The following is a 15291-nucleotide window of genomic DNA, read 5'->3' as shown; positions in this document are numbered from 1 at the left end:
GCAGCACTTGGAGTCATAGTTGGTCTCACAGGCTGCGCTTCCTCAGGCTGCTGGCTGAGCAGATGACAGCTCAAAGCAGAGATTTTGTACCAGGTGCTGGCAGCAAGCCAAGGATCAGCTCTGGCAGCTTCTGAGTGCCTACCTACTGCATGCAAGGCCTCAGGAGGGAGACAGCCCAGGGGCAGGTCACTTCTCAGAAGCCACCTCTGCCAGTGGACACAGTATCTGCTGTCACTAGGATATGACATCATGACCCTGCTCCTTCCTGTGTGGCTGTAGAAGGAGAAGGTAGAGAAGAGGCTGCCCATGCTTGCTCTAGCACCACTGATACGAAGCCAAGCACAGTGGGGTGGGGGCAGGTATTAGACCCAGGACTATGTAGGCCTGCCTTCGCTGACATCATGATAGTGATGGGGAACGGCTGCTTTGGTCAGACCCATTGCCCTTTCTACACAGACTGCAGACGCTGGGGTTGTAGAGGCCCCTCAACAATTATAGTTACCTCCTTGTGTTTCATGTGGGCCGGGCCCTGTGAAAACATTCTCTCATATTTAATTACCTGCCCCGTGTGTGTGTGTGTGTGTGTGTGTGTGTGTGTGTGTGTGTGTGTGAGAGAGAGAGAGAGAGAGAGAGAGAGAGAGAGAGAGAGAGAGAGAGAGAATGCACACATGCAGAGGCCAGAAAAGGGTGTCAGATTTCTTAAAGCAGGAGTTGCAGGACACCCAACTTGTCATATGGGTCCTAGGATCCCAGCCCTGCTTCCCATGACTATGTAGCAAACACTCCTGACCTCCGAGCCATCTTTCCAGCCCAAGTCTCTCACACCTTGCCTCGTGTACCCCCAAAATGGCCCGGCTAGGATTCTTTCTTAGAGAGGAGGCAAACAAGGCTTAGAGGCCATCCCATTCCACAAGGCAGAGGTCATACTCTGCTGACAACTTGCTGAGAGTCTAGCCAGGCATATCTTACTTCCCTCTTCCCTCATGAAAGCTTCGCCGTGGTTGCTCCCAGTGTGCCCCATCTGAAGCTGCTGGTTTTGTCTGTTTGTGCTACAGATTCCAGAGAGGAAGCAGCTCACTGTTCCAAAGATTGAGTCTCCTGAGGGTTACTATGAAGAGGCTGAGCCATATGACACCTCCGTCAATGGTATGTCCCAGGGGCTGGGGCCCAGAGGGGTTTAACTGCTGTAACCCACAGGCTTGTGCTGATTCATCATCTGGTGACAGGCAGGCTCACCTTGGGCTCTTAGCAGAGGCAGACCAAGTGACACAACACAGGAAATGGCCTCCGTTGAGGACTGGCCATACAAGGTTCAGTCTTTAATCTGTGTGAAGTGTCTAGCCCTCACCTGCCTGTGAGGAGAGACCGGGGATGCTCGCAGAAGCAGCTTCTTGTATCTACAGGGTTCCAGACTCCTACCTGCCTATTAACTCAGCACCGAGATGTGGTGTAGGAGAGGTGTGCTGGCCAAGGGGCCCGTGGCCCTGGGCAGTGATAGATGTGGAGGTCAGGCTGAGTCTGAGGGAAGCACTCATGTTCTTTCTCTAGATTCAGTTACTATGCTCCCACTAGCAGGGCAAGAACAAGCGTGTTCAATGGAGAGCACAGGCCACAAGTAAATCAGATTTTGTAACATGAATTGCTAACTAGTCTTATTAATAAAAAAAAAGCAAAACAAAAACAAAAACAAAAAAGCCTGGAACCAGATATTGGGGTGAAAGCTGAAGGATCAGAGAAACGGAACAAGCCACAGCCAACATCACCTCGCCAACTCCTCAGCCAATTCCAGTTTCCACCAATCTTCAGATTGAAAGCCTCTGAGTCCTCACCTGTGATGGTCTCAGCTGAACTGCTGCTTGGTTCCTGTCTCCTCATGCCTTATATACCATTCTCCACCCAGCCATGTCACTTCCTGGGATTAAAGGCATGTGTGCTTTCCAAACAAAGATGTGAGATCTCAAGTGCTGGGATTAAAGGTGTGTGCCACCACTGCCTGATGCTGTTCTCAATGTGGCCTTGAACTCACAGAGATCCAGATGTATCTCTGCCTCCCAAGTGATAGCATTAAGGGTGTGTGCCACCATTGCCTGGCCTCTATGTCTAATCTAGTGGCTGGCTCTGTCCTCTGATCCCCATGTAAGTTTATTAGGGTACACAATACATTGGGGTACACAATATATCCCCACAAGATTTTGTTTGAGGATGGCTGTTAGCGCAGAAAGTGGCGGTGCCTGCTGCAGAAACACAGTGAACCCGACGCTATGACCTCAGGCAAGTGTCTGAGCTGTGGTGGCAGACGCGTAGCTGCAGAGAGAGAATTCTGGGCAGAGAGAAAAGGCTTCAGTCAGGGAATGCCTCGGTGTGTTTGGCGAACAAGGAAGTCACTGTGGCAGGGCCGGGGGAGTCAGGGGAGAGTAATGAGGGGCATATAGGGGGGCTGCTGGCCACGGTGGAGACTTCGCTTTTTCCTTGAATGGGACGGCAAGCCTTTCTTTGCAGGTCAGTTCATGACCTGCCTAACTTAGGATTTGGACACTGCTGTGCAAGCTGAGCTGAATGCTAGAATCCTGCTCTTCTTGGCCAGGGTCCTCGGTTTGCAATTGTCCTTTTCATCACTATCATGAGACCTGAGAGAATTAACCTAAAAGGGGAAAAGGTTTGATTAGGACCAAAGGTTTAGAGACTCTACTTCAAGATGGAGCAGACACACTGCTCTCGGCTGCTTTGAGACCTGTCAGGGGACAGTGATGGGGGACACGTGCAACTTGCTCACCTCAAAGCCAGCAAGCAAAAGCAGAGTGGGGAGGGTGGGGTCCTGTGACCCCTTTGAGGATACTCCAATAGCTAGGACCTCTCATGAAGCTGCTTCTCCTCTATTTGAGCTTTCTCATTAAGAGAATAATTTATTTTTATCTGTAGGGGTATTTTTGCATATATATATATATATATATATATATATGTATATATATGCCATGTTTGTGCCTAGTGCCTAAGCAGGCCAGAAGAGGGCATCAGATCCTCTGGAAGTGGAGTTAAAGTGATTGTGAGGAACCATGTGGGTGATTAGAACCAAACCTGCCCCTCTGTAAAAACAATGCACTTAACTGCTGAGCCATCTCTCCACCCTCAAAGACTCTGAAGAGTGTTTCTCAGTAACACCACACTGGGGACAAGTCTTTGACAAGTGGCCTCTAGGGGCAGCAACATCAAGATTAGCATCTTCTCAAGTCCTCCTTCCTCTGTGACAATGTTTTGTAGTCTTAGCAGCACTTTGCAAAGGTCAAAGGTGAGTGTGGGTGCCTGGTGGTAGGAATGATCTTGGGTGAAGTAGAGCCTTGTACATTTCAACAAAGGACTAAAGTGAGATAGGGCCCAGAACACTTGGTCTTTTCTCTCTCTTCTCACTCACCTGTGGCCCCCAGTCCCAGGAACTGTGTGGGAGGTGAAGGCTTGCTGGGACTGGGGATATTACAAGAGGTTGGCATTGTGGGCAGATGAGCTTCACTTCAGCCCACTGAGCTAGTGAAGTCCTGGCGAGTCACAGCCAGGCTGTGATTTCAGACCCAAGCCAACCAAGGGTGTGGCGATGCTGTCTGGGTGCACCCTGAAGGTAGAAACAGTGACTCACCTAGTGAGCACCTCCATGTATCCTGAGCCCATCTCCTCTCCTGGGTGTGTCCCCTGCCAGCCAGGACCTGTCTTCTAAACACACAGGAGCAGACACTTCACCTCCGCACAAACAAGTGGTCAGAAACACCCAGCTTGCTGGTGTTTGTCTCACACCTGTGCATCCCTGCTGGCTACCACCTGGCCTGGGGCTTCTCACTGTGAGCTTGAACTCTCCAGGTGGAATGGGCCAGGGAAGCAGGTGGAAGCAGGAAGATTGCCTGTCTCTCCTACCACCAGGGGGCAAGAGCTCTGGGGACAGTTTGGGAAGCTGAACATCCTTGTGACAGAGAACTTTACCTATGTGGCAGACAGCCCCCACTCCCTGCCTGCTGTCCCACATCTGCTCCAGCATGGTGACTGGTCGCAGCAACAGGAAGGAGCACTGGCATGGGTGTTTCTCTAGCTGGCTGGCCAACAGGACTGTGCTGGCTTCCCTGACAAGGCCAGATGTTAGGACTCCTGTCCTGCTTTATCACCAGTGTCCTAATGCTGCTCCACTGAGCCAGGATCTGCTCTCTGAGCAGGTGCTAACTGAGTGCTCTGGGGGCTTGTGCTTGAGACACTAAGGGCCATCTCTGCCCAAGATATCAGGGTCTTCAGCCTGATGTGTCAAGCCGGGCAAATGCCAGGTGCTGTAACTTGTAACTCTTCATCATTGGTTTCTACTCTGAGCAGTGTGACATTTCTGATCCTGTGTAATTAGGGTACTCAGGTGCCTCTCATGCTTGGCTCAGTCACCCTCCAGGGCCAGAGCATCCTCTGTAAAGAGAGAGTGGGAAATGCCTGTCTGTGTCTTAAAAGTACCACCCAGACATGACATATGTCACTGGTGAGGACTAGTGGTCACCTCTAGATGTGAACAAAGCTAGTAAATGACATCCCTTACCTCACCTGCTGAGTCCACATCCCAGAGCGGACAGCAGTGAGTAAACCTGTGCAGTGTTCTCAGCCTTCCTAACACTGCCACCCTTTAATACAGTTCCTCATGGTGTAGTGACCCCCAACCATAAAATTATTTTTGTTGCTGCTTCATAACTGCAGTTTTGCTACTGTTATGAATCATAATGTAAATATCTGAGCTGCAGATGGTCTTATGCAATCCCTGTGAAAAGGTTTAAACCACAGGTTGAGAACTAATGATAGACAGCCACATGCTACATCTGTGTCTCTGTGCTTGACTGTGCCTCTCTATCCTCTCTCCCTCTCCCTCCTCCTCCTTTCCCTTCCTGCTCTCCCTCTATCTTCTCCATCTGTTCTGTTGAACATCAATCATGCAGGTCACTGTGGAGCATGTCTTCCCACTGGAGTCCCCAAATGGGCACAGTTGCCTGAAGGAGTCATTTATGCCACGATCACCTTGGGTACTGCTTGTCCTCAGAGTTGGAATGCCAACAGTTTCTTGCTTGTAATCTTCTCTGAAATGAGTGCATGCCCCAGAAGGCCACTGCCTTCTTCCTGTCCCCTGGGCTGGGTCCTGCATGTACATAGCCATACACTTTTCCTGCCCAATGAGTGTATTACCGTGTTGACACTCTGCCTTCCATGAAGGCCTGCCTGTGGAACATTCTGCCTTCCATAAAGCTGCACCTGTGGAACCAGGAAATATGGACACAAGACTTGTAGCTTTCATGGTGATTGGTCCTTGCCTCCTGAGGACTCTCACAGGACAGAGAGATACATCCTGGTCAGGATTATCTGCTGCCTTTCATTCCTCCTTACTTCACATCCCTGCAAGCCAGGGATCTGTTTGGTTTTGTTTGTTTGTTTGTTTGTTTGTTTGTTTTTTAGTATTTATTTTTATGTACATTGGTGTTTTTGCCTGGGTAAGGGTGTCCAGTCCCCTGGAACTGTAGTTACAGACAGTTGTGAGCTGCCATGTGGGTGCAGGGAATTGAACCTGGGTCCTCTGGAAGAACAGTCAGTATTCTTAACCGCTGAGCCAAGTCTCCAACCCCACCAGGGATCTGTTTTAAGAAAATTCAATATTAATGAGGGCCTGTTGTCCTTCCTAAGGATAAACACAATAGTAATACATTTGCCCTCACAATTCCCAAGCTAGGCCTGATACTAGGATTAGCTGCTGTGTCTTAGCTAGCTTCTGGGGACTGCATACCATCAGAACTCCCCACAAAGCATGCAGTACCATCTCAGAAGCCCACACTGGGTGCCTGGGACAGAGCCAGAGCATTCACACCTAGCTTTTACAGCCTCTCTTGGCTGGTTCTTGTTCTGGAAGGAAGAACCACAGTGACACAGGTCGTTCTTCTCATTCCCTGAGTGCTACAGTACTGACAACTCAGGAAACTTACCCTAAGCACCCTGGTCCCACCATCTCCCTCTCAAATCAACTCCCATGAGTTGTCTGTTGCTTGGTGGTCTATCTGCATGTACACCTGCAGTTCTGCCTCCCGCCTGCCCTCTTAGGGAGTTCACTGAGTTGCAGATTAGTTCTCAGGGCTTTAATTGATTGGGCGTCCATGAATGCTGCCAAGTAGATTAAATCATACTGACTTAGGCAGCCCTCTGCTGCTCGCTACTAAGTAACACTCCAATGGATATGTTAATGCATGTAATGTTCCTTCTCTAGTTACTTATTTTGGTGCTGGGATTTAGCTGAGGGTCTGGTGCAGGTTAGGCAAGAGCTCAATCTCAACCTTGCTCTTCTTTTAATTTTTACATTTATTCATTAAAGTATAGGAGGTGGGGAGCATATGCATAGGACAGTACATGCCGGGAGGTCAGATGTCAGGCTTGGCCTCAAGCACCCTTGCCCAGTGAGCCATCTTGCTGGCTCCTCCTCTTCTTTTTTTGAAAGTTAGTCTCCCAGGATAAACTCTGGGATTACTGGATCAGAAAGTACGCATGTTTTATGGCTCTTGAAACAACAGGTGGCCAGGCTACTTTCTGTGAGGCTGGTGTGAGCTTACAGTACCACAGAAACACAAAGGCTTAGGGTCCTCCTCTGGGAAAGTGTCTTGATTTTCCATCTTTGAACATTTAATGGATATAACGGGTATGGATTATGAACTTGGTATCCTTTTGTTTTATATGTATATTTATATGTATCTTCCTGGTAAGCCAGGAAGATGAGCAGTACCATACTGCTTTTAAAGAAAACTGGTATGAAAATATTTAAAGTGTTACTTTTAGAAATATTGAAACAAAGTAAATATGTTTCTTTGGTACCATGACTAGAATAACCACACAGTAGCCCCATCCCTCTTTCCTATATTCCAATTCAATTGTAACTCTGTTTAACTAATATTCAGGAACCCAGCTAAAAAGATAAAACTGGGCTCCCCCAGCTTGTCTCTTGAAATGAGTCATGGGATGGAGGGGTTGTTCAGTTTGCCTTGGAGAAAGACCAGGAACTGTTGTGTGGAGGGCACAGGGAAGCAGCAGTGGGGCTGCTTTTCTGAGTAGAGGGGAGTGTCTAGTGAAGGGAGAATATCAAGCTCCTTGTCCATTGGGGATTCAGGCTGAGTATCAAGATCACACATTAGGGGTTGTCATGGGAACCCAGAGTCCCCTTTTCTTTCCCATAATACTTTTTAAGGATGGCTAGATGAATGTACTGATATATAGATGGGCAGGTGATGCATGGAATGATAGATGCATGGATGGTTGGATACATTAATGCATGGATGGATGCATGCATGTATAACACGCACGCATGGATGGATGCATGGAGGAGGTAGACTGATTATTTCCACATGGTTTCATTGGCCTCAAACACAGTGATGAGGCTGGAGAGAACCATGCTTGCAGGACAGTAGGGGTATGAACTAGACTTGGAAGAAGGTGAAGTGTGCACCAAATCATGCAGTTTGTACTGTGCTGTGCTGAAGGATTCTTTAAGGTAGAACGTAAAAAGGCCTCTGGCCAGCAGTGGAAGAAGCTGTAAGATAGAGCCCAGGTAAGGAGCTGGGGGCTGTTCCGGGGAGAGGGGATATGGCCTGGGGAAGTGGCAGATTTGTTAAGGGCTCTGACTAGGCCCCAGCACATTATTCTTGTTCTTGTTGTTTTTCCTTTGGAGATGAGGTCTTACTGTGTAGATCAAGATGGCCTGGAACTCACAGAGATCCACCTGTCTCTGCTTCCCCAGCACTGAAATTAAAGGTGTGCGCCACGACACCCCCAACAAGGAAAACAGCCACTTACCTTAAACAAGGGAAAAAGCCACTTCTGAGAAAGTCAGTTCCTGCTATGTTTTATGTGGCCTCTTTTACTTTTGTTTTTTCCCCTTGAAGAGACAGGCCCCTCCCAGACCTGAGGCAGAGCTAGACCCAGCCTGGAACCTGGAACCCCCGCTGACTGAGGAGCCAGAGGCCCATAGGGCAAGCATGCAGTTCATCTGCAGGGGAGCTGTATCTCATCAGGGTTGTCTATGGATTCCTGAAGAAAGAGTTTGGGCAGGGAAATGTGCTGTGTTCTGAGTCGGCATCTGAGAAGTTTCTTCAAGAGGGTGGGGATGGAAAGCCATTGAGTTTTTTCAAGGATGGGAGGGCCAGGTGGGTAGGAGCCTGGGGTCTCCAGCTGCTCCTGCCTGCTACCCTCTGCAGTGTTGCTTATGTGCGGACTCTCTTGCCCAGCTGGCCCTGACTGACTGGCTCTTCCTTACAGAGGATGGAGAGGCTGTGAGCAGCTCCTATGAGTCCTATGATGAAGAGGAGAACAGTAAGGGCAAGGCAGCCCCCTACCAGTGGCCCTCGCCCGAGGCCAGCATTGAGCTGATGCGCGACGCCCGCATCTGTGCCTTCCTGTGGCGCAAGAAGTGGCTGGGCCAGTGGGCCAAGCAGCTCTGTGTGATCAGGGACACCAGGCTCTTGGTCAGTCCTCATCTTCTTTACTGGGATTGGAGAAGGGTGGAAGAGGGGGTGCTCCCTGATATGACATTGGGGGCAGAGCCTTTGACATCAGGAGGTTTAACCTTTCCCTCACTTAAGATAATGTGCAGAGTTTTGCAGGTGCAGACACATGTATTTTGTCTGCATTCGGAAGATCTAGCAGTTTTAGATTAAGATGTTGAAGCAGGAAAGTTGCTCATCCTATCCCTTGCACCTTATTTTTAGGAGGTGGGGGTTGAGGCAGGGTAACCCAGGAAGGCCTTGAACTCATTGTTCTCCTAGATTACAGACATCTGCCACCACAGTGGTCCCCTTGCTTCTTTCTTTTCTTTTTTTTTTTCCTGACCCTTGGTCCTTCTACTATGATGGTGTGCAAGCCCAGCGCCCCCCTCAGCCCAGCTCCAGCTCCAGTTCTGGCTACTGTTTTGGTCTGAGCAACCTGAGGGCTGTTGGAATCCTCCCAAGAATTACACGACATAGTGCCACCTATTCTAAGTCAAAACCCACAGAGGAACCAGAGACTCAACTCGACAATAGCTCCATTTCCTGATATTTTAAATAAAAAATTCACGGCTTTGAATTAGGTGTGGTTGGTCAGCTGCCCCAGAGTATAGGGCAAGATTATTTGAGTTTCTGAACTCAAGGCCAGCCTGGGCATCATAGCAGGACTTTGCCTCAAAAAGAGAACAAAACTGACAGCTTTGTGTCCTGACCTAAAGTTTCACAAGGTCTTTATAAACACCTTCCCTCTGGTCACAGTAGGTCCGTCTCACTCCAGATGTTTTTTGGGGTGGTCTTGCTAGCTAGCCTGTGAGGACCTTCATTTTACAGTGAGATACTGCAGGGCAACCTGTCTTCTCTGGTAAAGGGAGATAGATAGTCCCTTCCTTTGAGTTCCACTATCTGGCAAGATGGACCATAAGCTTGATTTTTCATGCCCAATGGGTCTTTTGCTGGGGAAGCTAAGACATGCAGAAAGGCAGAGGAAGAGCAGCTTGTCCCACTGTGGTGAAGTGAGGTCTGTCTACAGGGGACAGAGACTCCTATGCCACTTAGTGGGGTGACACATTCTGAGAAGTGTGTCCTCAGATGCTGTCATTACTGTGTGAGGACCATAGGTTCTTACACAAGCTAAGACAACTGTGTCATTAAGGGAAGTGACTTTATGAAGCCATTGTGTATTGTTGTGACCCACCAGTGAGCAGCACATTACTAAGTAGCATGTACTGTATTTGAGGAGCCCCCTTCTCTGAGGCCAGAACAATGTAGAACTATTTGGGTGATTCAGGTCCTAGAACATCCCTAGTCAAAGTCAGGGAGAAGGAGGCTTGAAGAAGAGAAAGAGAGTAAGAGGAAGGTAAGGCCTGCCTTCGGGTATCCAGCCCTATGGCTTGGGGATATGGTCAGGGTCATATAGGAGAGGGGGGCAATTCAGTGTTCAAGGGCCCCTCCTTTGCAGAATCCACCCCTCTACCCCAGCAAAGCAGCCTCTTCTTTTTCTTCCAGTGTTACAAATCATCCAAAGATCACAGCCCTCAGCTGGATGTGAGCTTGCTGGGCAGCAGCGTTGTGCACAAGGAGAAACAGGTGCGGAAGAAAGAGCACAAGCTGAAGATCACGCCAATGAACGCTGACGTGATTGTGCTGGGGCTGCAGAGCAAGGACCAAGCTGAGCAGTGGCTTCGGGTGAGCCGAGTGCACCAGACCTCCAGATGTTTTCGTTTCGTTTTGTTTTGTCTTTTTTTAGACAGGGTTTCTTTGTATAGCCTTGGTTGTCCTAGAACTAGCTCTGTAGACCAAGTTGGTCTCAAACTCACAGAGATCCACCTGCCTCTACCTTCCAGAGTGCTGGGATTAAAGCCATGTGCCAGCACAGCCCAGTTGACAAGCTGTTTTGGGAAACCACTAAATGTTTTGAGATGTCTGGCCAAGCCAGTATCCTAGGAGGGACTGACAGGTACTTCAGTCCCTTCTGAAGAATTTTCAGATGGTTATAGACTGTCATATAGAATAGAGGGGCCACTATACAGACATATGTGCAGTTTGGAGGATCTGGAGGATTCCTGAGCCATTATTTGACTCTGGAAAGTAAAGTCTGGCGTGTGTGTGTGTGTGTGTGTGTGTGTGTGTGTGTGTGTGTGAGAGAGAGAGAGAGAGAGAGAGAGAGAGAGAGAGAGAGAGAGAGAGAGAAAGTGATCTTAAGTTGTTTTTTTAACACATACAGAATGCTCAGCACTGGGCCCAGTGTACACCAAGTACAAGACCCTTGGCCAGCTGAGGCGCAGAGAATCAAGGGGCTGGTCTGGGTCTGCAGTGTTCCTGGGACCCTGGGCTGAGTTGCTGTTGAACTTCTTTCTCTTGCCCAGCTCTCCCTTGTGGTTTCTGACAGTCCTGTCCATCGTCATAAGTTCACTCACACATGTGCGTCCATGCACACTGGCATGCACGGACACTGCACACACGCACACATATTTATGAGCATGTGCTTATTATATAGGGATATGCATGTGCACACTGTTCCTATGTCTAGTTCCCAGGACTGTTCCTCTGTCTGCTCAGACCTGCCTATCCTTCCCCAGACCCTCACCCTCTCTCCCTGGTCCCACAGCTCTTGCTGGAAACTTCAAAGACAAGAGCGCTGTGCAGAAGACACCAGCTCTGTGTCCTCCATGCAGATGAGTGCAGAGGTGGCCTGGCTCCGGGAAGCTGCCCATGCCTGCAACATGGCAAGATGGTCAACTCCCTCCCAGGCAGGACCTCTGTGTGCTCTGGTCTAAGCTAATAAGAACAGGAATGAAGGTCCCTGTCCTGTACTCAGTGCGTCACACTGAGTCCTCACAGCTACAGTGTCTAATGTTATGGATGCAGTGACTGAGACTAGACTGGGGTCACATGGCTGGGGTGCTGGTTCCAGGCCCTGCCTTCCTCCTAGGAAATGTTGCATAGTCTTCATGGTTCTGTGCTCCTAGCTAGGGCAGGCTGGGAAGGAAGAGACACCTTGCCGCCTCTTCCCCAGGGCTGTGCTTCCTGTGGTCCTTTGCCTCCTGTGGGCCTTTACCACCTCTAATTTCAAACTCACTTCTACAAACAATGGTAGGCAGAGACCAAAAAACAGAGGGCGCTTGAAACTGCTCTTACTACTTCCAAAGGGTTTCTGGAAGGGGTGTGTGGGTGTGAATGTGTCTGTGCACACCTATACACACACACACACACACACACACACACACACACACACACACACACACACCCCTGTCTTCCCTCACACTTTTACCCCAGGTGGTCCAGGGCTCAGAAGGGGGATGCAGAACTAATTAGTGAGGTCAGAGCCACCTCTGACCTGTGTATTCACAGGCAAGGCACCAAATACCAGTTAAACAGGTCCTTTCTAGAAGAGGTGAGGTGGCCCATGGCTGGTGGCCCATGGCCAGCACATGTGCAGAGTTTACATCAGATCAAAGTAGTACACAAGCCTGCTTCCAAATGGTGTGGAGACCACAGTCCTGGAAAGTCAGGGAAACATCAGCAAGTGTACACTCACCATTCATGACACTCACAACAGGACAGAACCCGTGTGCTCATGGGGGCAGAAAGGAGGCTCATGATGTGCAGGGATGCAGAGGCCCCTGGCACACCCTCAGATTAGGGGTTCTTGCAGGGAGTGTGTGAATGGGCAGCTGTGTCCCCAGAACACTTGTGGGCTGCGACAGGGCACAGGTGCGTCTGTTCTTGGAAGGTCTGTGTTCCCTGCACAAGGGTAGGGCAGCAGGGCCATACAAGGATGGTGGCTTCTGTTCACAGTGCTTCTTCAATCCAGGTCATCCAGGAGGTGAGTGGCCTGCCGTACGAAGGAGCCTCAGAGGGAAACCAGTACACACCAGATGTCCAGCGTGTGAACTGTCAGAAAGTAAGGCTCCACCCTGCCCAGAGGGGAGGTCCAACTCTCTGTCTACTTAGTGCAAATCCAGAGTGTCAATGGAAAGTCTCATTTTTCACTCTTGTCTTGCAGCCCAATTAATAAGAAACACACATTGTTTGTTGGATAAGGGCAGGAAGCGAGCTTGGCAGGAAAATGGATGAAACGCTTATAGACCTTGTCCTGCTTAAGAAGGAAACATTGAAACAAAAATCACTTTGCCCTGTGTTCTTCTTGTATATAAAACTTTAGTGGGCTAAGTTCATGGCACATAGTGATGGGTTTCAAAGGACATTTTCATACAAGTGTGTCACACATCTCCATCTGCTGGTCCCCCTGGATCCCCTCCCCCACCGTAATGACGGCATTTGTATGTCATATATAAATTATTTCATGTGTCTGTATAGAACTGAGGGGCCCAGGTAGCGTTTGACTTTTTGAGTCTGACCTATTTTCTTCCACATGACAATCTCCAGTTGCGTTCATTTTTTTTCTGTAAGTGATGCGATTTCATTCTTCATGGTTGAATAAAACTCCATTGTATTTATAGGATGCACTTTCTTTTATCATCTGTTGATGGAGTCTAGGCAGATCTTGCAACCCTGTATTCTTAAGCTGAAGATTTATTTTGCAAGGCTAAGGCTCATCCCCCACCCCCACCCCTAGTCCCTAGCCTCCAGGTGCAGGCTCCAGCCAATGGCTCCAGGGCTGCCTTGCACAGTGCTCTGGGGAGCTTTGATTTTAAAGATCAAGGAAGTTGGACTACGTGTGTCACCTGCAGGTCACCCTTCCTAGTCCCAAGTATCAACAGGCAGGAAGCACACAGCAGTCACAGGGGAATGGCTGTCTCAGCTTGAGTCTCTAGCACTGACAGAGCAGAAAGCAAGAGGTCACATGGAGTGCTTAAGTGAGGAGAAGGGGGAGGAGGAGGAGGAGGAAAAGGAGGAGGAGGAAGAGGAGGGAGGCCCTTTATTCTCTGGAAGGCTGAAGGCCACATGGAAAGCCCCTCCAGCTCAGCAAGAGGTGTCTTCAGGGTCTCACTCCTTGATTGGCTGCCAACAGGAATGAGTCTGGGCTCCCATCCCACGGGGTGAGGACGAGGGTCCTCCCTTCAGGCACAGTTTCCCACTGGCCATTGGGCCACTGTCAAGTCAGGTCCAACAGCCATTTGGAACATTTGCAAACAGGATGGCAGGGGAGGTACTCTGAGGATGGTGGAATGTGGATCTTAGGAAGGAAGGTGATGGTAGGGTGCCCTAGAGAGCCCCAAAAGGAAGCTGGGCCAGTGACCTCAATACCGGCTGGTAGAGATTTGGTTGGGTGGTCTCTAGCATACTCACAAGAGCCATAATCCCCTTTACATTTCAGTTCTCAGGGTACCTATTCCTAGCAGTGATCCCTGTCTGTTTCTTTGCTGTCCACAGCCAGATGTAGCTGAGAAGTACCTGTCAGCTTCAGAATACGGGAGCTCCATTGATAGCCACCCTGAGGTCCCAGAGATCAAAGACGGTAACCAGGCTATGGCCCTCTACCTCCTGGGTGAGAGGGCCACAGTAGTTAGGGTTTGAGACCTGGCTGGCTGGCTCAACCCTAATTGTTTTGGGAGTGGCTGATTCTAACATAGCCCCCAGCAGAACAGAAGGGGAGAGGACCACACCAAAGTTAAAGTTTCGCCACAGGCTGGGGGAGAGAACACCCTTTCAGCTTTTCTTTTCTGGTCCCGTTTCAAATCTCCGTGAGGCTACACTGTCTATAAAGATTCCCAGTGTTCATCTGCATCAGATGCCCGTGTATCTCCACGAGTGCATGACTTTGGGAATAGCTGACTTGGCCTGCCGATCCTCGTGTGGGGAAGATGTATACGTGCATGTGTGTGCACATGAGTGTGTGTGGGCTGGGAGGGATGAGCAGGGAGTAGGGGTGGGTTTGCATATGGGCACTGACAGCTTTCTCCCTCATCTTCACAGTCAAGAAGAAATGTTCTGCCGGCCTCAAACTGAGCAACCTAATGAACCTGGGCAGGAAGAAATCTACCTCACTGGAGCCCCCAGAAAGATCTCTCGAGACATCTAGTAAGACCCACGGTGACCACCAAGGCCCTGGGCTTCTTCACTGTGTAGCACCTGTCCTAAAAGGTCTTAGAAGGCCCAGGAGCTGGGGTTTGCATTTGTCTCCCCTGGGTGGTTCTTTATGCTTTTCCAGGTTCTGCCCTGCTGCAGTGTTGGGTCCTTTGAGGAAATGAAGCGTAAGTGGTTGGTACCATCTCAGTGTTCTCTTAAGCACACAAGTTTTTTTTGCTCTGTGGGGTGGCTATGGCAGGCAGTGTCAGAGCAAGTGGGTGGGAGGCACAGCCCTTCACCATCTTCATAGTCACCAGGATTTGGGGCATGAAGAACCTTTCTTGCCCTGTGACCAGAGATGGCCTCATAGACCTGACCTTGGAGGGGAGGTGGGAGCTAAGTAGGTTTAACTGCCTGAGAACTGGAGAAGTACCTCTGAGGAAGGGACAGGTATGGCCTGTTGGGGAAGCCAAGTGGCAGGTGCAGAGGGCAGGTGTGGGTGCTGGTGGGTTTTCATGGGTTATCTTTCCTGCTCTCACTCATACTTGAAGAAACCAAGGTCAAGAGGGAGACATGCCGGGCCTAAAAAATATCCTGGTGTGAAATATCTTAATTTCCCAGCGGAGGCTTCTGGCTGTAGCCCTCTCTGGGGCTTGGAGGCCTTGCTGCTCACCTGTGGCTCTTTTTCTCTGTCCCACTCCTGGGTTCTTTTGTGAGACCCCAGTTCTCTTGTCGCTTGAGGCCTAAGACAAGGCTTTCCCTCTGGAGCATTCTGCTTCCCATGTTGGGGAGTAGCCTGGTC

General features: G+C 49.7%; 1 protein-coding gene across 3 annotated transcripts in view; it reads left to right on the top strand.

Annotated features, from left to right (window-relative positions):
• Afap1l2 (actin filament associated protein 1 like 2) overlaps positions 1–15291 on the top strand; it is a 100271-nt gene that overhangs the window by 73739 nt on the left and 11241 nt on the right. For 2 of the 3 annotated variants that reach the window (XM_036173601.1, XM_036173591.1), the window contains 6 exons: positions 1056–1146; positions 8293–8498; positions 10023–10202; positions 12331–12420; positions 13854–13938; positions 14397–14501. In XM_036173601.1, coding sequence (XP_036029494.1) covers positions 1056–1146; positions 8293–8498; positions 10023–10202; positions 12331–12420; positions 13854–13938; positions 14397–14501 — 757 coding nt within the window. Of the gene's footprint in view, positions 1–1055; positions 1147–4946; positions 5031–8292; positions 8499–10022; positions 10203–12330; positions 12421–13853; positions 13939–14396; positions 14502–15291 lie in introns of all 3 variants that reach the window. The other variant, XM_036173612.1, reaches the window with a different exon arrangement.

The sequence above is a fragment of the Onychomys torridus genome, chromosome 1 (assembly GCF_903995425.1).
Source record: "Onychomys torridus chromosome 1, mOncTor1.1, whole genome shotgun sequence".
NCBI lineage: Eukaryota > Metazoa > Chordata > Mammalia > Rodentia > Cricetidae > Onychomys > Onychomys torridus.
The sequence above is the reverse complement of the archived record's forward strand: the minus strand, read 5'-3'. Positions and strand labels throughout refer to the sequence as shown.